This window comes from Passer domesticus, chromosome 20 (assembly GCF_036417665.1).
Source record: "Passer domesticus isolate bPasDom1 chromosome 20, bPasDom1.hap1, whole genome shotgun sequence".
Classification (NCBI taxonomy): Eukaryota; Metazoa; Chordata; class Aves; order Passeriformes; family Passeridae; genus Passer; species Passer domesticus.
In genome coordinates, this window is record NC_087493.1 from 8074278 (window position 1) to 8101660 (window position 27383).

A 27383-nucleotide genomic window follows, 5' to 3' on the forward strand; every position below is an offset into this window, starting at 1 on the left:
TGATTCATTGTAATTGTACTGTAGATGGATACTTGAAGTGGAACTGTGGATATTTGAGATAAATGATTTAATGTAATTGGTACTAAGCACACCAATTCCATGCATACCTCCCTGCCATTGGGGAGACAAAGGAACTCAAGAGTGCTTCGGGTCTGTTTTCTGCCTGCTACCACCAGGAAATCCTAGTGCAGAAGAAAAATCAGTGAATGTAGACCAGGTTTGAGTTGTTTGCATCGGGCTAAATGCAATGTCAGCTTCAGAAAAGATGTCCCAGGGATGGGTCAGAGTTGCTTATAAGCATTTAAAATTATATATACCTTGGAAAAACTCTGCTATTTTAGGGATGGCTCTTCCTTGAATATGCCTTTCTCTTATGAGAATGTTTGGCTAAGCTTTACCTGCCAGAGACACACTAATTTGGATAATGCAAAACAGGGTTGAAAGAGGTAGCTTTTGCAGCAGAGGGAAACTTCCAAATATATTAGAAGCTGACATCAGGATTTGTGACTCCATTTGATTCAGTCCTGAAGGTAAATATGACATCTTGTTTCTAGGGAGACAACTACTTTGGACACTTCCTAGTGTTTACTCTCATTAACAGCTTGGTAATTAAAGGCCTTGTAAAATTCATTTGCACCTTTAAGCCACAGTAACTTGTTCTTTTCTAATAAGAATCAGAAGGGACTGAACATTATACTAGAATCTTTTACACTCTACTTTTTTCCTGCATAAAAGTGAGGTTTTTTTTTTTTTCCCAAGACTTGTGTCTCCCATTCCAGTATTTCTAGAGATAATGGGTCATTTGAAAGCTTCTACCCTTTGATCCAATAAACATCTACTCACAGCTGGGTAGACTGAGAAAATCTGGGAAAGTCAGACCTTAATTCTGAGCTGTTGGAGGTTGTGGCTTCAAGGAGCCAAGAATCATAGTGCTTTGTATGCCAAGGCTGCCCTGGTCTGATGTGCTATTAGAGCAAGCACATTAGTGCTGGTAAGCAGGTTTTTAAACACTTGTTATTTGAGGTCTTTGAAAGACTTCTGGTTAAGAACCTGCTTGGGAAATATTTTGTGGGCCTGTAAAGTTGCTGATCAGAGAAATTGCACGGTGGATTTGCACCTCTTCAGCGTGTGATGCAGGCTGTGACTAAAGGCAAGGTCTGTGCCTTAAAGATGCTGGGGATTCCTGCCCTCATTCTACTCTGAAGTTGAATATAAATGCATGATGCCTCACAGATTTAGTGTTAGTGGAATATATTTGACCATGCTGACCTAGAATGGACTTCAATTTAGAAAGTCTGTTTAATTGGTGGTGGTGGATTTTTGTTTGTTTGTTTACTCTGTCAGGTATAAATAGGCTGTGATCTTCTTACTGCTTCTCTCTTGCATTTCTGTTTTGCGTAAGAGGTGGTCCAGATGGTTTTAAAGGACTGATTGGTGACTGGACTAGAGCTTCAAACTGTCTTCAAAGTTGTGTTTGTTTCAAAAAACACCTTCCTAAATTCTGCTAGTCCCTTAGCTTTGCATATCTGTTTCTCTGTATGAGTAAGAACTTCCCATACTTGTGTGTACCTGTTGCAAGAATCTGTTTTTAGCTCAGTGGATAGAATGAAGGATAAGGTATGTGGACTTGGCAGTCTACTTCTTTGAGTTTATCCTGCTTTTGGAAGTAGTATTTGGATGCCTTTGGCTCAGTCCAAGCCCTGCAGAGGAAACATGTTCAGGCTGGCATTGTCAGACTAGATGATGGGTAAGACACAGGTGAACCAGCCTGTCTTACAGCTGAATGTTACCCAACTGGGAGCATTGCATTTAATTTATGGCTTCATGATTTTCCCCCTGTTTTCAGCCTTCCTGCCCCTTTGCTGATGGGTGTGATGGAGACCTTACCTGAAATCTGAATTAGTGCCTAAGCAAGGTGGAGTTAGCACATACAGGCTTCATTGTTTCTTCAAAAGGTGAATTAACAAAGGGACAGGGCTTGTATAGCCTGTGGTTGGGTTTGTCTCTGCTCTGTCATAAAACAATCTGAGAGGAGAAGCTGAGACGAGTGAAAGGAGGAAGACAGAGCAGGATTTCATCGGCACAGCTTTAGTGTGGGCTGGGAACAACTGTTCAGTTTGGCCACATTTTTCCTGCAGTAAATACGACTGACACGAAGCATTTTTGTCAGTGCTGCTGACACCGGGCTTGCTTGAGTCTGACAAATCTGTGGAGAAGGAGAAAAAGCTCCTACCTTTCCCCATAGAAACAAAGGCCCTTTTGAGAAGGAGGGCACATTGTGGGCACTCCAGTTTCGTATTTCAGCTGCCTGAAAGGCTCCATTGTAACCTCTGCTGCCTCCTGCCCCCCTCCCTCCCCCTTGCTGCGTTTACCTGCTGGGCAGGTGAAAGGATTGGCTGATGAAAGCTGCCGAGGGGAGGGAGGGCAGCCCAGAGCTGGCTTGATGTGATTTAACAACTGGGTGCAAATAAGTACAAGGAAAAGATCTGGGTAATCAGGACAGTGAATGTGAATGCCTGACCCTGGTGGTGTCAAACGCAGCAAAAGCCACCCTGAAGCCTTTACTGCCCAGCTGTGGAAACAAATGACATAAGAGAGTTATCTTTGTTGCATCTTAGGGGCATCTCGGTTGAAGATTCAGAGCTACCAGAAACCTTTAGAACGTTTACTGGTCTCCATGAGCAGTTGTGTAGCACACTGTGGTTGTTACTGATGCTTCTCTTTTGCAAATTTGTCTGTGGAATGGGGGGTGCTTCACATTTTTGGTTGAATGAAAACCTGGAGGAGAAAAAAAATCACCCTCCTGTTATTATGACTGAATCATACACACTTGGTTGTGCAGTTCATAGGTCTCATACTTGAAAATTAAAGCTTTTATTGACTTGTCTAATGTGTTTACAAATTAACACATCAAACCCAGGATATAATTAGGCCAGTATTAAGGCTGGTGTTGACAGCTTCCTAACTGGAAGCACAGTATTGTATAAGTCATGGTTTTCTGAGAGTTGTGGCTAAAGCTTTATCTTTTGGGCTGGATGAAATCTTAGAATAATCACAGTTTCTAATTGATGTGTCACTGAAAATTGCACCTGGTTGTGCAGATAACATGACAGTGCAGTGACTGTGAACAAGTTGAAACTAAAACCATCAGGGGGAGTTACGCTGGTGTCTCCCTAACAAGTTCCTCACTTTTGTTTTGGGTGAGAGTGGAATGGTGTTTATTGCCTGTGCTACACCTGATTCATTTAAATGTCTGATTTATTGTTAAGATAACGCTACCTTGGATCTTCTTCCCAGAATTTTGCACCATAGCTTAACACTCCCACAACTTTGACAATTAGGAGGCTTTTCTGTGTTGCCTCAGTAGCTATCACAGTGCAGAGGAATTCCTCTTTGCCTGTGCTGTGTTAGGAAACTGCCCTGTTTCAATTCTGAGTCCATTGATAAATTCCTGATTTCATACAGCCATCTCTAGGAAGTTTTATATGTTTAGCTATGCAAAAAAATAGCTGCAGCTTCAAGGGTGACAGTAAAAAGATTGACTTCTCAAAGTTTGGTCTTAATAATGCAAACCTAACACTTAAATTACCTTCTTAGAATATAAAGAGCTAAGGCTGGAGATTAAGTTGTCAAAAATGAAAGTAAACTCAGTGGTCTTGGAGCTTGTAGTATTAATCTTGGCTTACTACCTATAAAAGGTAAAAAAATTACTATCTACTCTTTTGCCCAGCCTAATGAGTTGGCAGGCAGAAAATTGGGAAATGCTCCAATATTTTCAGTTTCATCTTCTCAAGAGGCTCATCTTCCCTTAAGAGAACCTCAGGCTGGGGTACCCAGTATTTAGAGGAGGGAGATCTTTTCTTGCTTAGGAATTGTGATCAAACGGGTGAAACCAAAGCAAACTGGCAGACTCTGGAGTCAGCTGGATGCTCCTGTGCTGTGTCTTTGAGCAGGACATTAAAGTGCTTTGCAGCAGCTGGGGCACCTCGGGCTATGGCCTGACCACGGAAATGAAACCAGCTCCAGCTGATTCTCGTGCAGGGGATTAAGTTGGGAAATTGCTATGCAGGAAATAAAGTCCAGGTGTTACTTTTAGGCTGAATAAAGCATAAAACTTAAGTGATGTGGTAGCTTTGCTTCAAACATGATGGAAATGAGGTGCAAGTGCTGCAGATGGAGAGTTCTCTGATTTTATTTATTTTTCAGTAGTGAGTGTAATGAGTTCCTATTCTGTAGCTAGCCAGCTTGCCTTAGAAGAAGGTATTTTCCCAAAGTAGGGCCTTTAAAGATCAGTGTTTTCCAGGAAGCATCCCTCTTAATCTTCCCTATTACTCTGTGGGCACACCAGTCCTCTCTACCTGTGTGTTGGTGCATCCTGGTTTTACCTAAACCAGGATAAGAGCACTTCTGGAAACCTCACTGAACTATTTCCTAAGCAGCTTGGTGGCATCCTGTAAGTGTGGCAGGATATTATTCCCTGGTGTGTAAATGCATCAGTGTGGTGTATACAGATGCTCCAAATCTCCCTCCTGGAGCAGTTGTATGTTGTACTTTAGGGAAGCCACCAAGGGCAAGCCACACTCCTCCCTGTGACAGTGACATCTTTTTAGTCTCAAATGGCTTTGAATTACTCTGAGGTGGCCTAGCAGGCTTCTGCTCTCATTAAATTCCAGTGTTCCTCGTGTTCCCTTTGGAAAATGGATATGGATTGCATTAGTTTTCCTGGCTGCTCATAGGAAATCTGTTTTGCTTCCTCGATGAGCACTGATGTTCACTCACAGCTCTGCATTGCTTTGCATCATTTCTTCATGTCAGTCTCCAAAAAGAGGTCAGGAAGGCTGACCTGTGTGGAATTTGGCAGATAAAGCTGGTCTTACAGTGCACAGTATTTGTGTCAGACTTTGAAATTGTGCTGAGCAGTTGGTTTACAGAAGTGCAGCTGATGTGGAGTGATGGAGTGTGTTGTATTGACTGACTAAGCTGTGCTTATGCAGAGTTATTTATAATCTTAACATCAAGAGCTGCTCAGGCTACTGTTTCCAGAATATTTCTCTTTCATTTCTGTTACACTTCTGGATATCCTGGCTGTGGAGCCAGGGATTCTTGGCACACATTCATCATTAGGCTGTTGTTCAGCAAACCAAAAAGGTTTGAACACCTTTCAGCAGAAAAAGCTGCCATTAAGTGCTGTATTTTGGACTGCCATGCCACGTTGAATTTCTGCCCAGCAATGCCCATGAAAGAAGCTGCTGCTGATGATTTTTCCTTCTCTCCCCCAGACTGTGGAACATGGATTTCCCCACCAGCCCAGTGCCCTGGGCTACAGCCCGTTTCTCCGTCTCATGGCCATTGGGACACGGTCAGGAGCCATCAAATTGTATCCTTTGAACACCCTGGGAGAGTTCTCCAACCTCAGCAGAATCAGTGCAGCTTTGAAGACACTTCAAAAGTTAGATTAAATGTGAATTTGCAAGCAAGGATTACTGGAACAGTTTGTGAGGGTTTGGAGTGATTTTGGTCTGATCAGTGTGGGGTTATCTTTCCAAGAGCTGGGCTGCAGCTCCAACAGGAGCTGAGCTGATGCAGATGTTAAACAAGGCTCTGCTCTTGTTATGCAGAAGGTCAGACTAGATCTAGCCTAAGTTTAGCAATGCTTCACATTGTAAATTCCAGGGTTGTTTAAATATTTGGGGCAGGGTTCCTTTTTCCTTTTTTTTTTTTTCCTAAAGCAATTCTATTTCAAAGGTTAAAGCTGCAGTCAGAAATGCTTTCTACTTCCTGAGTTTTTGACCATCCAGGAATTAAAGACCTAAACATTGAAGGTGGTGATTTATTTTTTGTAGCTGATGCCATGCAGTCTGATTTTTGTGTGTGTGAGATGTTTCTCATGGCAGAGACCAGTTAGATGAGCTGTAAAACAGGCATGTCACCCAGCCCAGAAAGGAAAAGTTGGTGCTGTCTCTGCCAGCTTAATCATTCATTGCTGGTGTTGTTTGTGCTCAGAGGCTGGACTCTGCATGCAGGCAGTAGCCATCTGTCTCCTGGTTACAAATTAGTTAAGCAGGATTGTAGTGTCTGGGAAACCACTGAACATCCCTGAGAAAAAACAGGGTCTAGGCACCTCTTCTGCATATACTGAAGGAAGAAGTGAACTTCCCTGTTCTCCACAGTGAGCACAGCCTGCAAATTTTACAAGCAAAGTAGATTTGCATTGATTCTTTGCAGTCCAGCTCACCAACAGTAAAACATGGTTTCAAACTAATCTCTTTTCATCTTGCTTGCTAGCAAGCTTCTTACCAATTAATTGTAGCTGTGGGTCACCTTAAATACTGTAGATCCTCAACAAACTCATCAGATATGGTGCTCCTGGGGTGGAGTTCATGGGTTTACATGAAGAAAACAACACTGTAATGCAGATTCACTTTATACCTGATCAGGTAAGTGCATTTTCAGTACCTCTGTGACTTAGGTAGATCTCTCCTAAACAGGTGTTGATTTTCTTCTGGGGATCTGGGCTCCTGTTACCAAGTATATTCAAATACTGTTTGGTTGGGAATGTTTATCCCAGTGTATTTTGTGCTCTCAGCAGTGCTTGTTGCTGTGGAGATGCTCAGTAAAACTAGAATTGAAGCTTTAAACTAAAGAGTAGCTTTATTGTTTATAACTGTTACTCATTTATCTCCAGTAACATCCTGGGAATGGTAATAAGGCCATGATAGTTCAGGCAATTTGCTGCAGTAGCAAATACTTTCTTTTCCTTTTGCAGCCCCTATTTTTTTTCAGTAGGACTGGGTAGTCTTTCCTCTGCACTACAGACAGAACAGGAGCTGCTGCTGAGCTGATTTAATTATTTCCAGGAGCTCAGAACAGCACTGCTAACCTCATCTGCTGTTAAGTTTGTTGCCTTTGTGATTGGGGGTATTGACTGTTGCTCCTGGGGATTGCTGAATAGTTATTGCCACCCTCTAAAAATAGGAAAGCAGAATTTTCCAAATGTCTGGTGGCTGTCTAACCACTTTCCCTTGACTGTCCAGACTGGTCTCTTAGTTGCAGACTTTGTTCCCTGCTGCCCCTAGTGTAGCACAAGTGGCCTCTTTATGAGAGGGATTTAATTCTTGAGGTGGTTTTGGGTGTCTGTTTGCTTAACTAATGGTATAAACTGAAACTCCCATGGGGAGTGTTGCACCAGGTGTGGCTGCAGCAGGTAAAATGCTTCAATTTGAACATCCAGCCAGCAGGGCTGGGCTCATAAAAGGATTCTGACACAACCCTCAGAATGAGGTTGGACATGAAGAATGTGAGGAGTGTGGTGTAGCAGAGTATATCAGCCCCACCCAAAGCTGGGGTGTGTTCAGCAAACCTGTGCTGAGCCAGGAGGAGGTGAGATACAGCCTGCAGCTGCATGGCTGGGCTTTACAGCACAGGCTGATCTTCAGGAGCCTAAATCCTTGTCATCCCCCTCAGTGATAACCTGTGCCTTTATAACAGGGTTTTTAGCCTCTAGGCTACTTCTTGCCTCCCTCCACCCCCCAAATCCCATTGCTGCAGTGTTTGTCCACTGCCATAAAAAACTGAACCAGCTCCCCAGTCCTGTTTTAGCAGGGAATTATGAACAGCAGCAAATCTTCTGCTAAATTTACCGTGTTCTATTTAATACTGGCATTCTGAAAAAAGCAAGTTGTGTGATTTTGCAGTGCCAGCTGGTGACACTGCTGGATGATAACAGCTTGCACCTCTGGAGCCTGAAGCAGCACGGAGGAGCGTCCGAGCTGCGGGAGGAGCATCGCTTCACCCTCAAAGGGCCACCTGGGTAAGGCACAGCAGGGGCTTGGAGCAGCCAGAAAATTCTGCTTTTGTTTAAGCTAGAGCCTGTCCAGTTTTTACAGCCTGCCACTCCCCTGAATCCATTGAAAAGACATCCATGGGAACAAACCAAGAGCTGGCTAGGGCATGGGAGGCCAGCTTTTAAACGTGCTCAAGCAGTGCAAAGGGTGACATATTTTAAAATATTGTGCATTCACTGCTGTGAGTACAGGAGCTGTTAAGGTTAGGTAAATCTAACCATGTCTTAAGTCAGACTTTGAAATGCTGTTGTGGTTTTAGTTTGACTTCATCCTGCCAGTTTTAGGTGAGCTATTTTTAGGAACACTTAGAGAGGGTTCTGTAAAAAAGGTGTCTGGTTCTTTCTCCATGCACTTGTCAAAAATTTCTGACATAATTTGTCTTAAAGCTGATTAGAGACACGGAGAGGAAAATCAAGGAGTGTTTTTTCCTTCTTAAAAAAAATCACGCCTCCAAAACAAATGACAGTGATAAATGTCCCTGTTATGTTGTGAACTCTCCCAAATTCAGTAACAAGAGTCTCTTTGCATCCCCAGCTCTCCACCAAGCGCCACCCAGGTAACAGCTGTGCTTCCCCATTCCTCGAGGGAAGTGCTGTACCTGGGCACAGAGAGTGGCAACATCTTTGTGGTGGAGCTGCCCTCGTTGGGAGTGCTGGAGGACAGGACCATCACCCCCGAGGCCGTGCTGCAGCGGTGAGTGAGTGAGCAAACAAGACCTGGAATCCCATTACCAGACACATCCTTTGTTAAAATGTCACCCCAGATTATGTACTGGGGCCTCACTGTTGTGTTAAGCATTGTCCATATCTGCCTGACTCTCATTAAAGTAACTTTTGGTCCTTGTGTAACAATTTCTGTCCTGGTGCAGCCTGGTGTTGTCACTGTGGAGATAGAGCATGCTCACTTGGGCTGAATCTGCAAACCTTGTGCCCTAGCCCTTGTGTTTAGTTTTAGACAAAAAAAAAAAAAAAATTAGCTGTAATGATCCATTTATTTTTTCAACCACTGGCAGAACATCTGGTGCTGCTTTGTTCAAATGAAGTTTTTATCACTCTGCTGAGTGCCACTGAAAACTGTCCTACTTCACTTCTCCTACTGACATTTCCATCTTATCTTTATGCCTTAAGAGAATAGGGTGGGTGTTCAAACTGTCTTTACAGTCCTGGGATGCAGTCCTGGAATTCCTTGTAAACCCTGACCTTTCTTTGAAGCAATGGGACTAGGTGCATGTCCAGGCCTGATGTGATGTCTCCCATAAGATATTTCTGCTGCTTGAAGGATTTGTGGGATCAACTGTTTCAACTTTGTAGCTTAATTTCTCATTCTTACACCTTTTATTAGTCTTTTCAGGTTGTACCTGGAATCATCTTCTCTTGGTTTTCTCTTGTGCTCCTGCAGGATACCAGAAGATAACTGCAACAGACGATCCTGTGAACTGGTGGAAGCCCTTCGGGAGCATCCTAAGAACCCTGACCAGATCCTAATTGGATACAGCAGGGGCTTGATTGTCCTCTGGGACCTGCAGAATAACAAAGCAACACACCATTTCCTGGGCAGCCAGGTATTGATTCAATCCAGAGTCAGTTCAGCCGGGCAGGAAGGGCTCTCACTGACACTGAAGACAAATCAGGTGCAGGGAGAGCCTGACAAAGCTGCTTTTTTAGTAAGAACAGGTTGTTTTGGGGAGATAACAGCTCTCTGGAGAGCAGTCATTTGTATGACTTTCTTTTCAGCAGCTGGAGAACCTCTACTGGCAGAGGGATGGCAGTAAATTCATTAGTTGTCACTACGATGGAAGTTACAGCCAGTGGCCAGTATCCAGTGACAACAGGCAGTCAGAGCCTCTGGAAAACACTGTGCCTTATGGTCAGTAAGTGAGGTTTAACTGTTGTGTGTTTGTCCAAACCCAAACTAATTCTGAGCTTGTATAGGATATTCCAGTCACAGTTCTCTCTAGTGTTTAAGGGCAGAATGCAGAAGTGCCTCTTGAATGGCTTGTAAGCCTCAACTAAGGGATTCCAGATTTTCTCTTGGATTTGAGACTCCTTTGCATTGTTGAAATCTGTCCTCAACATGGAGAGCAAGTCTTGACAATATTAGTGCCCCTTATGAAGAAGGGTGTTGGTGATTCAGCTCTTTGTTTTAGCTGGTGTCCTGTTCAGCAGGAGTTGCTTGGATCCTGTGTAATTAATAGTGAGCTGAGTGTATTTTTTGTTGACCTGAGCAGTGATTAAATGAAGCTTCTGATTTTCTGGAAACCATCAAATGGGGATGACCTCACCTTTTGAGTGCAAAGAAGCTTCTAAAGCTCTATCAGTTAATATTAGTTTCAGGAATGGCTGTGATTTTAGCAATCCTTTCTAGTTAATCAGCTCCTCCAGCACACTGCTACTCCCTGGTAGCCATCAGCAGCATGGTTTAGAACTGCCCCTGAGCCTAAGCTGTGTTTTGCTGTGGAGTTCTGTGGTCAGTGTGTCCCAGAAGACTTGTCTGATGTGGCTTGGTCTGGGGAGGTGGTGCTGGCTCCTACTAATTTAGGTGGCTTTCCTTGGGGTGGAGGGTGAGGTGAGCTGGCTGGAGCAGAATCAGCAACTTCTGATGTAAAGATGCAGTTCTTGAACTGCAGCAAATAACTCTGTTTTCTCAGGTCCTTTTCCTTGCAAGGCCATCTCCAAGATCTACTGGCAGACAACAAAAAATGGGTGAGTTTGTGCTGCATCCCTTCCATCTCAGCTATTTGAAGGGTGCAGTGTGCAATGCCATGTAAACCCTTCAGAGTAACATTATAACAACTTGTTGCCAAACTTTCTTTGGCATTTCTTTAAATTTTTTCTTGCTCCTTACTTCAGCACAGACCACTTTAACTCCTTCTTTCTCTTAAGGCTTCCTTACATAATATTCCAAGGAGGAATGCCCCGGGCTAGCTATGGGGACAGGCACAGTATCTCTGTTATCCACGGCAGCCAGCAAACAGCCTTTGACTTCACCTCACGGGTGATAGACTTCTTCATAATCTTCAGCTCAGATCCTGCTGCAGGTATGTGATGGAAGGGCATTACTGAGGAATTAGGGTAGCTGTGTACGTGTGTGGGAATCTGCCTGGTATAAATAGCATAATGAAATGTGATAAGGAGGTCAGTTGTTTGGGGAGTTTCTGAGACTTCAGCAGAGAATCAAAGAATCATTTCGTTTGGCAAAGACCCTTAAGATTGAGTCCAGCTGTGAAAGATTCCCATTTAAAAGTGAAATGTAAAATATTGGTGTGAATAAAGGGCTGGTTACAAATGCCATACATTCTTCAAAAAAATTAGGCTACTCTGTTAATGAGAAAAGATCTCTTAAGTCTATATCTGTTTAAGCTGGACATTGGACATAACCAGGTCATGAAATGAGGAGCTGAATATTGTTGTTTGGAAATAGCACTTCAAAGGAGGCTAATAATTAAAACCAGAATTTACTCCCACTGAGACACTGCTTCTTTTAATTAGTACCTGGATTTGTGTCTGGAGTTTTGGGTAACAAATCAGCAAAGGGTGACATAGAACCAAGGGTCAGTATATGGAGAACTTAATTTCCTTACTGCTGGTGAACATGAATGTAAACTGAATAGTTCTCATTCCTGGAATTGTGTAGAGCTTGTCAGATTCATGCTGCTGTTGAAGAGCTTTCTTGCCTTTACTTCTGCAGTAACTTTACATTCTTCCTTTTCATGAAACTGTAAAGGTTTCCCCCAAGAACTCTTTGTTCAATGCTAGTGTAGTTCTTGCTTGTGGTTAACTTGGAGTAACTGAGTATAAAATGCTATTTCAAGCTCCAAAAATGTGCAGGATCAGACTAAACTGCAAATTGTTTAGGAACTTGTAAGTAAATCTTCTGTTACTGGATCTTCTTAGGCTTTCTAGTCTCTGATTTGCCTGCTGGACTGGTTTCCAACCAATTTGTCCAGTGTCCTGCCAGGGAGGGTGGTGACAGGCACAGCTGCACATCCTGGTCTGTGCAGGTTGATCCCTCTGGCCTTTCTGGGAAGCAGAGCACGGATCCAGGGGAGGAATGTCTTGGGAAAAGAGGCAGAAAGAAACAGCTTTTGGATTCCCTCTTGCCTCTCTTCCTAGATCTTAACAGGCCCTCTCAGGTCACTGAAAAGAGAGCAGAGAAATAAAAGTGTAACTGAGCAGAAGTGCCTGTATGTGTCTGTTACTGATTTTCCCTGCACACTGCTGCCCTTTCTAAGTGCAGAACCTACAGGTCTAAATCTTCAAGCTCTCACTGTACTGATAAACTTGAGCTACTGGTTCATATTTCGAGTTCAATACCTTTTGGTGTTAAGGAAGGAGACCCTTTTACTTTCTATGAACCCGTCAGAGTGGAGATTCTGGATGATGGAACAAAAGTGCTAAAGATGAAAGAAATCTGAGTTTTTTAGGTCAGAGTTGGACTGCTTAGAGTTCAGGTTCTGCATATGATTAGAAATCCTTTAGGATGAAATAACTGAACAAACAGGCTTTATATTTCTACTTCCCAAGAATTGAATTATCCAGTTAACACCACTGCAGTGGGTTCAGACAGGAGCTGCTACAGGAAACTGAAACTGTTGCACTCAGATGAGGAAGTTTTTTACAATAAAATGAGGTTTCTGCGGTTGACAAGCTTCCTTGTGGCTGATTGCCTCAGCTTAGTGGATCGACATAGCTTGCCTTGTTTGCCCTTAAGCAGTCTTCCCTGCAATGACAATACCAGGGCATTAATTGTATACCAAAGCCAATTAATTTAATAAGCACAAAGCTTATGCGTTGCAGCATGGTCGTAGCTGGTGACTTTTCACTACCCTGAATATGCTGTGGAAACAGTTTTTAAAAAGGCCAGACCTTCCTGTTACTTTTTTTTTTTTTTTTTTTTTAGTTAGGTGGGTGAGTGTGTGGTAATTGTGACAAATTTTACTGTGCCTGCTACTTCAGCAACTTAAAATAGATTCTTGCCACAAGAAATGAGCTCAGATGTGTGTTTTTGCAGGGAAAAATTGTTCAAACAGGGCACTTTTGACTAAGGTTGGCAACAATAAACTGCAGGGCTGTTACAGTACAGAGATGATATTATTAGTTTTATTGTGAAGTCCTGTGAGCAGCTGCAAATGATGGTACATAGGAAAGCAAAGTAAAACTGAATAAAAACTTTTTTTTCATTATGAAACTAAACTAATTAGTGATGTGTTGTGGCTGGGCCTAGTCAGAGGTGAAACTTGGGGTGCCTCACTACTGATGCCAAGCACTAATTACTTGAATTTAATTTTGCTGAGTGAACAGTGTTGGTATGTGCCTTCTTGCAAGTGTGTACCAGGTAATCAACCAAGTAAAGGAGGGAAGTAAAAGTGCAGTTTAGGATGGAAGGTTTGGGAAAAGCTATTAGGTAGTTTGCTAATGGCTCACTGTTTATCAACCCCAATCCAGCTTTATATTCACTCAGATTTCTGTAGCTGTGTTAATTGTTCACTGCTGTGAACTGGTCTGTGGTTTTGGTTTTCCCCACCAGTTTGCTGCTGTGGCTGACTCGTCAACCTTGCTGCAATAATGTCCTTGTAGACTAAATTTTTTTCACTGAAGATTTTCCATTATAACTTGAGTTATAATTCTTGTTTGTGTCAGATGTCACCAGTCAAGTTACATGATCATATTTCCTTTGTAGTTGTTCCTAATACACGTAAGAATTATTAGATGATGTACTATCTTTAAAAAGAAAGTCTAGAGGATGTGAGAAGAAGAAAATAAGAACAAAAAATGAGAAGTAAAAGACCTGAATTGTAAATACTTGTCAGTTCAAACAGAGAAGCATTCTGCAGAACCCAAGGCATTAGCATGTTTAAGCAGCTTAGCCTGGATGGACTGTGGTCCTAACACAGCACTAAATGGGTCACTGCTGGGATGTATACATGTCTTTCCACCCAGTGCTGCTAATTACCTGCAGGTAAAGTCTTTGGAATTCTGGCTGTTACAGTAATAAGAGTGAACATTGTGTTATTTAGTCATTGTTGTTAACAAATGTTGTACTCTGCAATGGAATCTATTGAAAGTCACTGCACAGCCCAAGGAGTAATGTAAAGAAACACGAATTTGCAGTAAATCTTGTAAGTCTTGTAAAACTTGCAGTGTCTTCAGATCCATTCATACTCAATAGGCCCAGTTAACGCAGAAGCATTTAAGGTTTTTTCCAAGAAAAATGTTGATGTGGAGGTGTGTGATTACAGTTTTCAAAGAGCCTTACAGGCAGCTTGTTTGCACTGACCTTTGTCAGTTTTATCAGCCTCAATGAATGTTGTTTCTGCAGAGTTTGATGACCCCTCTGCCCTGGTGGTGCTGGCAGAAGAAGAGCTCGTGGTCATAGACTTGAAAAGTGCAGGCTGGCCAGCAGTGCAGCCTCCATACCTGGCCTCCCTGCACTGCTCAGCCATCACCTGCTCTCACCACGTCTCCAACATCCCACTGAAGCTCTGGGAGCGGATTATCAGCGCTGGGAGCAAGCAGAACATTCACTACTCCAGCATGGTATGGCAGCTGTGTGTCCCCCCTGTGTCCCCCTCTGTCCCCACGTGTTCAGGTCAGTGTGACTGCCCAGGGTGTGGGTGGTCTGTGGTGCTGATGATCTGCAGAGGGTTCAACCCCAGCAGACACTGTCCTGCTTCTTAACAGGGTCGAGAGAGGCCTTTTCCCAAAGCAGCACAGTTACACTGGGGAATTAAAATGTGTTATTTTTTAAGCTTTGTCAAGCCAGAGGGGAAGTCTGAGTGTTCCCAGCTGGCAGTGGTTACAAAGTTCTCATGTAAAAGCATGAAGCTTGTCGGGGAAATGTGTAGAATGCCTTCTAAAAGGCACAGTTGGTGTCAGAACGGGAACATCTAATCCCAACAAAAGCTGACAGCGTGGACTGTTTCACTGCTACTTGCACTGGAGTTCCTGCCCTCCTGCTGACTTTGTTCTCTGCACTCTGTCACTGCCTAGGCAGTCACACACTTCTCTTACTGTGTTTGTAGCCGTGGCCCATTGATGGTGGCACCAACATTGCTCCAGATCCTCCACAGAGGGACTTGCTGCTGACAGGGTAGGTGCTGACCTGGGAACCATCAGGGAGCCCTTTCCAGTTCCAGTTCCCCTTTTCCAACTGACTGAGATTGTCCCATGGAGTTAAAAGTCTGCTCATCTTTTAGGGCAATGACTGCAGCTTTACAGTGCAGCTTCTCAAAGCTGTGCTGCTGGCTTTGTAAAGCCAATTTATTTTGCTGCTTCTGAGCAAACAGATCATGCTGTCCACAGATAACCCAGAAAGTGGCTGATTTTCAGTTTTGATGTGTTATCCATTGCCCCTACTCCCAAAGTGTGTAGGAGTGCAGGCGCTAATCCAGCCTGCTTCAAAGGCAGCAGTGTTAAAGTGAAGTTTAATCTTCCATGTTTTGAAGCATTTCCCTCTACCTTACACTCTGAATCTTAAAATAGAGGTTAGCTTGGACTCCTGTCTGCTTTGATCAGCATGAAGAGATCTAGCTAAGAGTTGAAAGTAGCTAGAAAGAGATTGTCTCATTGCATAAAAATCTGCCATTTTCTTTTCAAAGCACTTTTGAGAGTTTCAGAGGTCTGTTCCTCAGATTGCATTCTTGATGGAGCATGTTAGAAGCTTCTACCCTTGTGTGGGAAGACTTGCAAATTTTCACCTGGAGAACTGAGATTAAAGCTTTATTTTTTTAATTTTATTTTTTCTCTTCCCTCACAGTAACAGTATTTTTGCCTGGATGAGTTTTTTCCTTCTATGTGCTAAGCTTTTTGCCTTTGCCATGTCATTTTGGCATTATCTTAAATTAGTGTAATGGTGTCAGATCACCAAGAACACCTGAATTAAAAAAACCCAACAACCAAAAACAAAACCAAAATCCACAAAAAATACACAAGAAGCCAAAAATCTTTCTCCTTGTTGTTTTTTGTTTTGGTTCTGTATTTTCCCCTCTGTTTTACCCTCCACGTGCTGCTCTCCTGTGTGATGTGTGCTCCTGTATCCTCTCCCCCAGGCATGAGGACGGCACAGTGAGGTTTTGGGATGCCTCTGGTGTCTGCTTGCACCTCCTTTATAAGCTGAGCACAGTGAGAGTGTTCCTCACAGATGCTGATCCCAATGACAACATGAACACCCTGGGGGAGGAGGAGTGGCCTCCCCTCCGCAAGGTAAGAGAGCTGCTGCTGGCAGAAACTTCCTGAAAACCTGGGGAGTTCTGATTCCTGCCCCAGTTAAAGAGCAGCCCCTCTCTATTCTCTTGCCTAGGTTGGTACCTTCGATCCTTACAGTGATGATCCAAGGCTTGGGATCCAGAAGATCTACCTGTGTAAATACAGTGGATACTTGGCTGTAGCTGGTACAGCAGGACAGGTATGGGAATATGAACAGTCAACATGAATGTTGTTTTCTGGGGAGATTGCAGTGTAATCTGGAGATCTGCTGAAATTCAAAATGCTCATTTCTGTCATGGTAAATTGATCTGTTTTCTGGAAATGATTAATGGAACATGCTTTGGTGAGGCCCCACTTTGAGCACTGCATCCAGCACAGGAAGGAGATGGAGATGGTGGAGTGAGTCCAGAGGAGGCCACCAAGTTCATTAGAGGGGTAGAGCAGCTCTGCTGCAAGGAAAAGCTGAGAGAATTGGGATTGTTCAGCCTGGAGAAGGGAAGGTTTGAGGTCACTTAATTTCACCCTGGTACCTGAAAGAGCCTACAAGAAACATGGATAGAGACTACTTACAAGGTCCTGACAGAACAAGGGAGAGTAGCTTCAAAACTGTAGGTTTGGGTTAGATATTAGATAGGAAGAACTTTTTTACTGTGAGGGTGGTAAGGCACTGTTGCCTGGAGAAGTTGTGGATGCTCTGTCCCTGAAAGTGTTTAAGGTCAGGTTGGCTGGAGCTCTGACCAGAAAAGGTGTCCCTGTGCATGGCAGAGGCTAGAACTAGGAGATCTTTAAGGTGCCTTCCAACCCAAACCGTTCTGGGATTTTCTGCTTTCTCTAGTTGGTTTTAGACATTATCTGCTGTTATTTATCTGTCCTGAGAGGTGCTGTAGTTCAGCAGCTTGGAGATGTGCCTGCACAGCCAAAGCTGCAGCAAAGATTGTTCTCTTCCTTTCAGGTGCTGGTGATGGAGCTGAATGACGAGGATGCAGAACACGTGGTGGACCATGCTGAAGCAGATCTCCTGCAGGACCAAGAGGGCTATCGGTGGAAAGGCCACGAGAAGCTGAAAACTCGAGATGGGCCCGTTCGATTTGAAGCTGGTTTTCAGCCATTTGTCCTCGTCCAATGTCAGCCACCAGCTGTGGTCACCTCTTTGGCCCTGCACTCGGAGTGGAAGCTTGTGGCCTTTGGTACCAGTCATGGCTTTGGGCTTTTTGACCATCAGCAGAAGCGGCTGGTCTTTGTCAAGTAAGTGTCATCTTTCCAGGGGGTCTGTGGTGATCCTTATGTTAATGATGACCTGGAATTACTGACAAAGCAAGGTGTGATAAGTAATTTCTCAAGAATTGTCAGTGTAGCAAAAAGATCTGCTTCTTTTTTCTCCACCCTTGAAGATCTTCCAGAATTTATAAGCATGTTCCAACATTTGTTTGTATCCTGTTGGACACTTGAGAGTGATTGCCACCCAGTAGAAAGTGACATGTGGCAACTGTCTCCCTCTTCCAGGTGCACTCTGCATCCCAGTGACCAGCTGGCCTTAGAAGGTCCCCTGTCTCGGGTGAAATCCTTGAAGAAGTCCCTCCGACAGTCGTTCCGGCGGATCAGAAGAAGCCGCGTGTCCAGCAGGAAGCGGAGAGGAGGTGGTGGGAATGCCTCAGAGGTGAGGGGCTCACCTTTATGGGGTCTGTCTGTTTGCAGCTTGGAGCCTGCTAAGACTGCCTAGAGCAGGAGGTGGTCTCAGCCCTGCTATCAGATCAATATGGTATGAGGGGACAATGGAAATTTGTGTTAGATAAAAACAGGCACATGTTTAGAAAAGATCAGTTCAGAGGGCAAATTCACTGGTGTGCCTTTCTATTGCTGGCACTCTCCCTCTCTTCCCTGCTGTGTCTATCCCTGACTGACAGAGTGTCTCCTCACCTGTGAAGGTGCAAGAAGCAAATGCCAAGTTTGACCAGGACGTGTTGCAGGAGATGGAGCTGGCTCCAGTCCAGCGCAAGATCGAAGCGCGCTCAGCAGAAGATTCTTTCACTGGCTTTGTGCGAACCCTGTATTTTGCTGATACCTTCCTGAGAGACAGTGAGTAGGAAAAACATCTCTCTCCTCTTCCAAATGGGTTTTTACTGCTTCTGCCAAGGAGTGTATTAGGATTTACTGCCAGGAGAATTCGGCACCTCCTGTGTCCTACTTTGTGCTGTGCTGAAAAACTGATCTAGAGCAAGAGCATATGTTGTCATGTAGAATTGCTGTTTAGCCATTCTGGGCTGCTGGCTAATCCAAGGCGAGTGGCCATTCATCTTTGAATCAAGTCTTTATGTATGATTTTCAAGCATGCTGTATTGGCATCTGACTTTCTAGTCCCTTCTCTCGTTCCTCTGAAGTTCACCCCTGTCTCCAGCAAAGCCTTTTAATTTTAGTGAAGATGGTGGCTGGTTGTGCATCAGAGCCCAAACTGATAGCATGCGCAAGTTTATTCTGCTCATCTGTGATATAAATGTGTGAAAACTTGACACAGCAATTGTGGTGGTGCATGTGGTGGTACTTTTGCCTTTGCTCAGGTGCAGTGCCCTTTTTAAGGGCTGCTGGGGGATGTGTATTGGGAAAAGAATGTTAAAAACTTGCAGTTTGTGCCTGGCAGGTCTCCCCTAATATAAAGATATTTAGGGTGCAAACAGAGGGAGCTTTTGTATAGCCAGGGAAAGCTGTTATGTCATGGATGGTGCCTTGCTCATGGGCTTTTTGTCACTCCAGGCTCCCGGCACTGCCCGTCCCTGTGGGCTGGCACCAATGGAGGGACAGTCTACGCTTTCTGTTTACGTGTTCCTCCTGCTGAGAGGAGGATGGATGAGCCTGTGAGGGCAGAGCAGGGTAAGTGCCTTGTGAAAGCAGGGTTCTGTTGAGTCTGAGCCATGGCTCACAGGAGTTATGGCTAGAAAAGAAGGGTCGCTCAATTAGTGCTGCTTATCAGTGATTGGAGCCAAGTGTGGCAGTGGCTGAGTTAAGCAATGCTCACTGCAGCAGCTGAACTGGAGCTCCAGCACTGCTTGATGTGCCTCAGCCTCATTTCCTACTCACTTCAGAAATGTAAATTTGTGTCAGCTGTCACTGAAGTTTGCCATCAGCCCTCGCTGCACATGTCCCTTGTTCTGACAGCTGGGCCTGTTGTCTTTATGTAGCAATGGTTTCTGTTCAACCCACATCAGTCCAGAATGCCCTAATGCCCTTCAACTATTAAATCTTTTTAGGCAGCATTTCTATAACCACAGTATATTGGTCTCCAGTGCTGAGAGGGTGTGAAGGAGTTTCTAACAATGTTTCTGACTAGACTCATGTTTGTTTTTCCTCCTTATCTCACCTGTCTAGCCAAAGAGATTCAGCTGATGCACAGGGCTCCTGTTGTGGGGATACTTGTGTTGGATGGACGCAGCACGCCCCTCCCAGAGCCTCTCGAAGTAGCACATGACCTTTCCAAGAGTCCTGATATGCAAGGCAGCCACCAGCTGCTGGTGGTATCTGAAGAGCAATTTAAGGTGAGTGTCACCTATTGAGGGAGGGAGGTGCCTGTGAATTGTGCATGAAGTCTGCTGAAGCACTGGGCACTGCTCAGTGGAGAGAGAACTCTTGGGAGTGCTTGTTCTCCTGTACCCAAGAACAGCCCTGGGACAGCACTTCTGTTTGGTGCAGTCCATAAATCAGGTGTGTGCTGGCAGACTGGTTTGCATAGCACTGCACATGCTGAATATAGAAATTCTCAGCCTATATTACATTATACTCTTTGGAGATGCCTGCTTCTGCTTTTGGGTAAGAGTGTTTCTGTTGTTAGTGCAGAAGCAGGAATTTGTGGGTATTTTTCTGAAATAGCTTAAAAGTTTATTGTTTTGCACACTAACTCAAACCCTGTTCTATTTCTGTATTAATTTGTAGCCAAATAGGGAAGAGTTTTGAAAAAAATGGGGGAGAAGTGTGGTTACAGCCTGAAGGGTAAAACTGATGTCAGAACAGAAAGACATTTTCACACTGCCTGTGACTGATTCATTCTTGTGCCATGAGCAGGGGATTGGCTCTGGTTACACCTGTGTGTGTTCCCTGTGAATGGAAACATTATCCAGGGAGGGAGCAGCAGATGTCCCGGGGAGCTGCTGCTGCCTTTGAGCAGGAAGAGGTGTCAGTGTCTCATTTCTGTGACAGGTCTTCACGTTGCCCAAGGTCAGCTCCAAACTGAAGCTCAAGCTGACAGCCCTGGAGGGCTGCAGGGTACGGAAGGTGACAGTTGCCAACTTTGGCAGCTGCAAGACTGATGATTACAGTGAGAACGACCTGGCAGTGCTGACCAACCTGGGAGACATCCAGATCATCTCCCTGCCCTTCCTCAAGCTGCAGATCCGCTACCCCTGCATCCGCAAGGAGGATGTGAGTGGCATTGCATCCTGTGTCTTCACCAAATATGGCCAAGGTGAGGTGGGCCTCTCCCAGATCATCCCTCTCGTTGTGTGTTTGAGACAATGGGAAATGGTTTAGTGGTTTTTAGCTGGCTGTGTACAGATGTGTACTGTTTCAGAAATGTGTTCGTTGTGTGTTTCTGGGCAGTACCAGCTGCCAACAGCTACCAACGTGAGTTAAAGAAGCAGGAGTGAGTTTGTTCCATTACTGTTAATGAATACAGGAGTGAATAGTGGTTTTTAGCTTGGATGTGCCCCTTAGATAACTTCCAGCTCGCCACCCTCCTCTTGTCTGGTGTGGGGCACATGGCTCTTTAAGCAGCAGGCTCTGGGCAGTGGCTCCACTGTGCCTCCTGCACTGCCTGTGTCTCAGCACTCACATTGCAAAACTGGATTCTGTGGCTGCTGAGGGGGGATCGCTGCTTTCCAGTTCATTTTTTGCATCTTTGTGCTCTTTTCCCTAAGTGGCAGCACGGGACAACAGAATTATGTCTCAGCATAACCTTCAATTGCACAGTCTCTAGGCTAACCAGAGGGGAGCTGGGGTAACATCTTCCTCAATGATCCCTCCTTGCTTTGATAGAAAGAAAAGCCAACCCTATCTGCCAGACGTGGATCTGTTCTTTTTTAGGATCACCTTTGGTTCTGGAACTGTTAGCTGAGAATTGCCCTTCTAAATTCCCAATCCCCTGTAGGTTTCTATCTGATCTCACCCTCGGAGTTTGAGAGGTTTTCCCTTTCCACCAAGTGGTTGGTGGAGCCCCGGTGCATCGTGGACATGCCAGAAGTGACAAGCAACAACCACGTGCACAAGTCTGGCACAGAGAATGCTGCAAGGAAATCCAGGTAATGTCTGTAACACCCTTGCACACTGACTGTGTCTGAGTAGGGAGGAAAGAGAACCCCTTTGAAGTTAACATCCATAGAGGGGCTGGCATCAGGAAATGTACCCTTCCCCCTGATGGTTTTCCTACTTGGAGAACATTTGGTAGGACAAAGCAGGAAGCTTTGGAACTGGTATCCCTAAGCTGGAGTCACAAATGTAGAGAAATCCCTGGCTTGCTTTGCTTGCTCCCAAGTGCTGAAAGTGAGCTGTTGCTCTGTGAAAGGAAATCCAGTGTTCCTTCTCTCCTCTTGGAACATCAGTGGGTAACAGCAGATCTGACACTCACAGAGATCCTACAGGAATTTTATTCCAAGAATTAGAAGTGTTCTGTGGTGCCTGCAGACTTCTGCATCACCAGCATGTGGTGAAGCCCTTCCCACACTGAGCAGACCATTTAGCTGATGTGCAATTGAGCCTCTTGTAGCTGCCAAGAACACACAGGAATTCTCTGCACCCCTGTTCTTCAGTAATTGTTTTCTGTCTCCTTTACTTTTTTAGGGGACCAGGAATGAGTCCAGGTGACTGTGGAGAAGATGGTAAGTGAAAAAAATAAGTGTACTGAGGGTAGCATGGTGTGTGTAAACTGCAAAATGTCTTTCCTATTGCTACAGTTGATATTTTCTACCTAAGAATGGGAAAAATAAGGAAGGATATGGGGGAAACATTGTGACCTGCCTGGACTCTATTTTAGTTGATAGCTCTGAAGTAAGTTGCATGTGGAAGATTCCCTTAAAGGATAGAACAGAGATTTTGCTGGAGGAAAGGTCTGAACTTTTTCAGATCTTCTGTTACCCAAACTAGTATTGCTGAAAGAAACAGTTCAGTGTGTGAGGGACTTTAAGGATTAGATGTGAAGCATTCAGTAAAGTAAAAAAGTACTTAACATGGGGGAAAAATCCAGTTCCATTGTGCATTTCTCCAAAACTGCAACACTTATTTCAGGAAGAGGGGAAAATATTGTTAGCTAAAACAAATTTTCTTACTCTTTTTTAGAAAGGAAGTCTGGGAGGCTGATGGAACATGCCTTACTCAATGACGAAAGTGAGTGAGATGAAGTCTTGCTGCTGAGGGGGAAAGTGCCTTTCTGGGTGGGAAAAGAAGAAAGCTGCTGGGAATTTTGTGGATTCCAGTTCCAAGGGATCTGTAATTACTGGTAGAAATGCTGGGTTTTCTTGAATCCCCGGAAATGAGGGGTTGGACAGATAGCCATGCCCTCGGGCAGGGGTTGTTCTGCAGAGCTGCATTCCCTGCTGAGATAAGAGAAGGATCTTTATTTGCAATAGGACTTGTGTAAGATGACAGCTGGAACAGACAGTTCCTTTGGGGCTCTGGTACACAGGGATTGGCAGCATTTCCTCTGGCAAATGTCTGCTTCAGTCCTGTGTGCCAGCCTGCCCAGTAAAAACCTGGTTGAAGAGGCAGTGGTGATCTAAGGACTGACCTCTGAGCTGTGGGAGGCAGGTTGTGGAGGCTGTTCAGTGGGGAGGTGGAATGTGGTCAGGCAGCTGCCTGAAAGCAGATTCCCACTGGTTTGGCTCACTGCTTTAACCCTCTGCTTTCCAGAAGTGCTGAAGGAGATCCAGAGTACTCTGGAGGGGGGCAGAGGGTGAGTGTCAACCAACTTCTCTTCCTGGTGGCTGGGGCTGGCAGGGGAGGGCAGCTTGAGGTGCAGCAGGGGGATGGCAGGGATCCTTCTGCTGGAATCTGGTCACATGTGCATCCCACAAGCTACCAAAGGGCAATAATGAGAGGCAGGTTCTCTTTCACTTGCTGTCCCTTGACGTTTTTAATGAGTAATGCTTTGTCTCTTTCTCTCCGAAAAGCAGGAGAGATCACATTCCCACATCCCCAAGGAACAGGACTCTGAGTATTCGCATACAGGTTTCTATTTGTGTCAACCCATACTGATCTAAGGGCAGGCCACACGGGCTAAGGTGGTCAAGGATGGGACTCTGGAGTTTTAATCCTGGCTTGACACTGTCCTTTGGATGTGTTCAGTGTCTCTGCTCCCATTCTGTCTGTACAAGAGCTGAGCTACCACCACGGCTGCGGGGCTTTATCTCATCTCCCTAGAATGGTCAGGGGCTACCAAGTGTAGGCAAAGGACTACTGTCTGCAGGATGCAGGAGGCTTGGTGGGACTGGTAACTGCTGGTGTGGAAGGATCAGTGACTGCCTGACATGCTCTGCTCTGTGCACCTCTCTGGACACTACCTCACCCTGGTCTTCTGTCGGCATCTGGGAGTGGATGGGATGAGACTGCACTGCAATAAGGAATCTCTTCTTGTGTCATTGCAGGAGCTATGCAGAAAAAAATTCGGCAAGAAGTCCACTAGGACACGGACTAAGTAATGGAGGAGGTAGGTGAGGCTAAAGATACCTGAAGTAGCCAATGGAAGCAGAAAGTAGAATGAAATTTCTTAATAAGCTTCAGCTTATTTCAGTGCTTTGTGCAGAACTCTGACCTGAATTTTCAGGGTGGCAGTCTGCTGGCTGAGTGGTGTGTGAGCACTGTTCAGCACCTTATGTGCTACACCAGTGGTAAAGGAAGAGCTAAAAATCCTTTGAAGGCTCCTGACTCTTACCCTTATCACAGAGTGAGCTCCCAGCAGCAATCTGAGGTATCAGCTCCTTAGCTCTGATTAGCTTTCACTGCCTGCCTTTTCAAATGGCTTTTGCATTGTTCCCTCCTCCAGCAGATTGACCAGAACTCATGGAGGACACCGTGGCATTGGATCGAGTGCCATAACACTACTGATGGGCAAACCGTCCCTGGGGAGAAGGCACCAGTGCCCCCAGCAGCCAGACTGGGGAGCTGCAGTGCTGAGCTTCTGCCTCTGCCTCCCCTCCAGTGCCTCTTGGAGACCTCTCCTGCTGGAGCCCACCTTGCTTTAGGACAGCAAAGGATGCCAGGTCTGATGCACCACAAGCCTCTGAGTACATCTAGCATTCAAATGTTTGCACATTTCTCTTTTCTACTGGGCTGGGTTTTAAATTATAAATGTTTTACTGCCTTGGTGCAGGATTTTAATAAACGCACACTGTTACCTCCAACAATTATTTTTTGTACATTTTTTAAAAAATCTTATGGGTATTTCAGTTTTAACAGAAACATTTAGAAATTTACTTTAAGAAAAAAAAAAACATTAAGTAATATATGCTAGATTCCTGTGACTGCTGTATGTGGTATCTGAATGAATAATTTTGGGGTTTGTTTGTTATGGTACTGTTAACTGGCTTTATGGATTTGGGTAGAATCTATTTTTGTAGCCATTCAAATCGGAGGAAAACTAATTGAATTTGATTTTTGTTTCAACACTACATTGCTTTTTTTTTTGCAATAAAACTCTGAATTCCCTTTTGTGATCCTTGTCTCCTCTCATATCTATTCTGTCCTTCAGCTTTGTATATTGCCCATAGATCCTTGGGAAAGGTGGAGCTGCCCTCTGAGCTGAGGGGGGCAAAGAGCACTCCTGGAGGCAAGCAAGGTGGTGGGTGGGAGGAGCACAGAGATTGTGTCACCATCCTGCAATCCACAGGGGATGGGGCTGCCAGGAAAGGGCACTGGTTCACATTGTAGTCCCTGGAAGGTCACTGCTGGTTTGTCCTGAATAAATGCGTGACAGCACTGAAGGGAGACAGCATTGATCTGGCAGTGCTGCTGTGCTGTCTGCCAGTGGATTTGGAATTGAAGCTGGGGAAGCTCTGCAGAGAGCAGTTTGATCCTCTTTAAAATTTCTTTCCTTAGATATTCCTCATCTAACATCACTTTTTTTTCCAGCTAAGAAAAAGAACAAAGTATTCTGGAATTTCTCTGCTGTAACTTGCTTGCAGCACTGTGATAGCCAGTGAGGAAGAACTAAATCCTCCTGGAATGGGGCTGAGTTTCTATCCTTGGCACACTTTGGAAACCTCTCCTTGGAAGCCCTTTTGTTTCAGCCTCTCCTTGGGAGCCCTCTTGATCTTCCCAAGCAAGGCTGAGGAATCCTTTCTTCCCTACAGCACTAGGATGGATAGATTCTGTTCTGCAGGAAAAAATGCTTGTAGAGTTGCTCTGCTGGTGCTTCAGGCACCCTTCCTTCTAAAATTATTAATACTTCCTTCGAGACCTAATTTATTGCTAATGAGGTTTTAGAGAGCCTTCTCTTTCAGTTTCCATTTCCAAAGTAGTTTTCACTTCCATATTTCTGTTTGCTTCATTATTTCCTTGTCTCTTGCTGCAGGACTGAAGCTGGCAGGGAGGTATCCTGCTGTTTCCACCTCTTGTGCCAGGCATTGATGCTGCAAATTTACAGGAAATTATGGTTTAATCAGCAGCTTCTGAGCTGCTGTGACCCTGTGCATGTGCATCATCCTGGTGCACCCAGCTGCTTCTTTCTGCTCCTCACAGATGGAGTGATTCTAAAGCCTTTTCTGAGTATTTATTTGTTGGCAGGCTTGGGGAAAGAGATGTGACAGTCCTACTCAGAAAAGGCAGAAGCAATTTATTATCTTCTCCCTATTTTCACCCACATAACTTGACAACTCCAGTAGTTCCACTGGAAGAGTGAGAGAGTCACAAAAATGCTACCATTTATTGTAAACCCTAAAGTGCATTTAGATTCAAAACCAACAGCAAAAAAAAAAAACAAACCCAAAAACTAGGCTTCTTATTTTCTTCAGAGCACAAGCCAGACTACAAATGGGATTGAGTAGTTTAGGATATGTGTTATGGCAGATGTTTTTTTCCTAGCAGAGCTTCAGAACTGAAGGATTCACTGGAATATGAGATCCTTGACTTCTTGTGGGCAGAGATGTTAAGAATCTTTTTAGAGCTCCTGTGCTTAAAATACAGGAGAAATTGCAAAGGGACAAAACAGGGCAAGGCTGGAACTCATGAATTGTGCTTTCAGTTGTGTTCTGAGTTGAGCAGGAGGGGATGAAAAGGCTTGTGACAGAATTAGGGTGTGTTTTTTGTGCAGTCAGAAAATGAGCAGCAAGTAAAATCGGTGATGGGATGAGATGATCATGAGAGGTGCAGCCTTCAGTGAATGAATGTAAGCAGCTTTTCAATGTAGTGGGGGAAAAAAAAAAATCCCTTTTCATCTCTCCCTTTCAGGAACTGCCTTCTGAGCCTTGTGGTTACTCTTAGCCTGCCCCTCAGCTGACACTAAAAAATAATGGCCTGCTTCTGATCAGAGGATTCAGCTGCTGCCAAACCCTCCAATTTTGTGCCTACCTCTACTTTTCACTTGAAGTCCTTGTCTGGGATCTGATAGAAGTTTGCTGGCCCTCTCCAAGAGCTAATGCTTGGAAGCACTCCGAGGGCTCATTGGCCCTTATTAAGGTTATTGCCAGTCAGGTTTTGGCAGTGCTTCCCCCTTCTCTGCTTTGTGCAGCCTCTCAGGGCTCTGGCACTGGCAAGTGGCCCTTGGCTGCAGGACCAGAGTTGCTGTTAACACTGACTTGAAAAAATCCTTCCAGCAATGCTGGCACAGTGTTCCCTGACCCCCACAGATTCTGCTCTGCAGAGGGGACTGTCTTGGATCACAACTAAAGAAGAAATTTTCCACATCTGAGTACACATTGGGTCCCTAATATGGGATGTTGTTTTATAGTGGCCTGAGTTTTAGGTCAAATGCTTTCTGGTAACATGAGCTCTTTTGTAGGGTGGTGTGTTTGCTGCCAAAATTCTCTACTCCTAGAAAAGCTTGGCCTAGAGCTTTTTTTTTTTTTTTTCTTTTCATTAGTAATACACACTTTCCTCAGATGTTTAGGAGTTGAATATTTGCAGAATTTGTCTAACAGTTCTACTAGAAGAACATAATGTTGGAAGGAGAAGTACTTTTCATCTTGGTAATGGAGCCTGAGGCCTGTCTGGTTAGTGAGAGAATGAAATTTTTTTTTACAGTTTAATTGGTCTGTTTCTTAGAATACAGTTTGTGTCTATGGCAGCTCAAAGGATTTCATGCCTAGACTGTGGTCCTGAATTCAGCCTCCAAACCACTGCCTATGTGGCCCCATGGATTGGGATG

General features: G+C 44.6%; 1 protein-coding gene across 5 annotated transcripts in view; it reads left to right on the forward strand.

Moving 5' to 3' along the window:
* The window catches only part of LLGL2 (LLGL scribble cell polarity complex component 2), a 32860-nt gene extending 8125 nt beyond the window's left edge, over positions 1–24735 (forward strand). The window contains exons 3-27 of one of the 5 annotated variants that reach the window (XM_064395417.1): positions 5280–5377; positions 6356–6437; positions 7695–7810; positions 8379–8537; positions 9243–9405; positions 9578–9710; positions 10492–10546; positions 10727–10881; positions 14163–14380; positions 14866–14933; positions 15892–16045; positions 16143–16247; positions 17001–17293; positions 17552–17705; positions 17974–18124; positions 18797–18913; positions 19409–19575; positions 20234–20498; positions 21180–21330; positions 21869–21906; positions 22364–22411; positions 22934–22976; positions 23197–23251; positions 23668–23729; positions 24066–24735. In XM_064395417.1, the coding sequence (XP_064251487.1) occupies positions 5280–5377; positions 6356–6437; positions 7695–7810; positions 8379–8537; positions 9243–9405; positions 9578–9710; positions 10492–10546; positions 10727–10881; positions 14163–14380; positions 14866–14933; positions 15892–16045; positions 16143–16247; positions 17001–17293; positions 17552–17705; positions 17974–18124; positions 18797–18913; positions 19409–19575; positions 20234–20498; positions 21180–21330; positions 21869–21906; positions 22364–22411; positions 22934–22976; positions 23197–23251; positions 23668–23721 (3042 nt within the window). In that variant the 3' untranslated portion in view covers positions 23722–23729; positions 24066–24735. The remainder of the gene's footprint in view (positions 1–5279; positions 5378–6355; positions 6438–7694; positions 7811–8378; positions 8538–9242; positions 9406–9577; positions 9711–10491; positions 10547–10726; positions 10882–14162; positions 14381–14865; positions 14934–15891; positions 16046–16142; positions 16248–17000; positions 17294–17551; positions 17706–17973; positions 18125–18796; positions 18914–19408; positions 19576–20233; positions 20499–21179; positions 21331–21868; positions 21907–22363; positions 22412–22933; positions 22977–23196; positions 23252–23667; positions 23730–24065) is intronic. The other 4 variants (XM_064395418.1, XM_064395419.1, XM_064395420.1 and 1 more) reach the window with 4 other exon arrangements.
* Positions 24736–27383: the final 2648 nt, after the last annotated feature.